The sequence below is a fragment of the Monosiga brevicollis genome, genomic scaffold (genome assembly GCF_000002865.3).
Source record: "Monosiga brevicollis MX1 MONBRscaffold_37 genomic scaffold, whole genome shotgun sequence".
NCBI classification, from domain to species: domain Eukaryota; class Choanoflagellata; order Craspedida; family Salpingoecidae; genus Monosiga; species Monosiga brevicollis.
Genome location: NW_001865074.1, coordinates 384948 through 385920, shown reverse-complemented (window position 1 = coordinate 385920; position 973 = coordinate 384948). Strand labels below are relative to the sequence as shown.

The window sequence follows — 973 nt, the reverse complement described above, 5'->3', positions numbered from 1 at the left end:
GTCGTGTCGCTCAAGCGACGCAACTTGTCCCGACCCCGCATGGTCAAGACTGTGCTGACGCCCCACTCGCGTGAGGCCAGATATGCCTGCTGCAGGTCCAGCGCACACTTGGCCATCAGGTCGTCCAGTGCCGCCTTGGAGCGGAGGGCAATGATCTCCGCTGGTCGCTGGGTCGCCGCGTCCTTGACCGTGGCCATCTGGAAGCCAGCTCGCTGCACGTGGGCCTCAAAGTCGGCAGCCCTCGATGCATCCTCCAAAAGTCGATCGTAGACCCGAGGGTAGCGAGTGGCCAGCTTGGCCATGTTGCAGACATAAGCCACCGGACCGCGCTCAACCAAGTCGTGCAGGCCAAAGCCCCCGGTGTTGGCCCGCGTGAAGAGGCGAGCCTCAAGGAGCTGTTCCAGCGTAACGTCATGACCTTCAGCTCCAGCCGGTGCAGACAGGTTTACCTTGGCAAAAAAGGCTTTGACAAAGGTGTCCTTGCAAGCACGGTTCAAGAGCTCGGACAAGCCCGACGTGAGACTTGGGGGCAGCGTGTAGAGGTGGTTGATGAGGCTAGGCACGTACTGCATGGCTGTGAGGAGGGCCTGAAGCGAGACACCGGTCGTCAGCATGTCATTGAGCTTGCCAGCAATGTGCTTTGCCTTGTCGTTCAGCTGCTTCTTCATCCACTCGCGACGGCCAATCGGCGTTCCCAAGACCGTCATGCCCGTGTTGGCCGTATCGCGCATGGCATCTGGCAATACAGACTTGATAGCAGTGATGGAAGCGGGATGGTGGCGAGGCATGTAGAAGCGGCTCTTACTGGGCTGCAGATGAAGGCCAGCAGACTCTGCACGAGCCTTGACAATCTCCACGTCGGCCGCCACGTCCTCCGCGGGACCCATCAGTACAATGTCGTCGAGGTATTTGATGATCTTGCAGCGGTAGTCAGTGCTGGCGTCGAGGAGACCCAGGACCTCACAGGAGTACA

At 59.9% G+C, this 973-nt stretch overlaps 1 protein-coding gene across 1 annotated transcript in view; it reads right to left on the bottom strand.

The window, feature by feature from the left end:
• The window catches only part of MONBRDRAFT_29719 (uncharacterized protein), a gene marked incomplete at both ends in the record, with an annotated part of 21180 nt that overhangs the window by 18734 nt on the left and 1473 nt on the right, over positions 1-973 (bottom strand). The window contains one exon of the mRNA XM_001750127.1: positions 60-936. Coding sequence (XP_001750179.1) covers positions 60-936 — 877 coding nt within the window. The remainder of the gene's footprint in view (positions 1-59; positions 937-973) is intronic.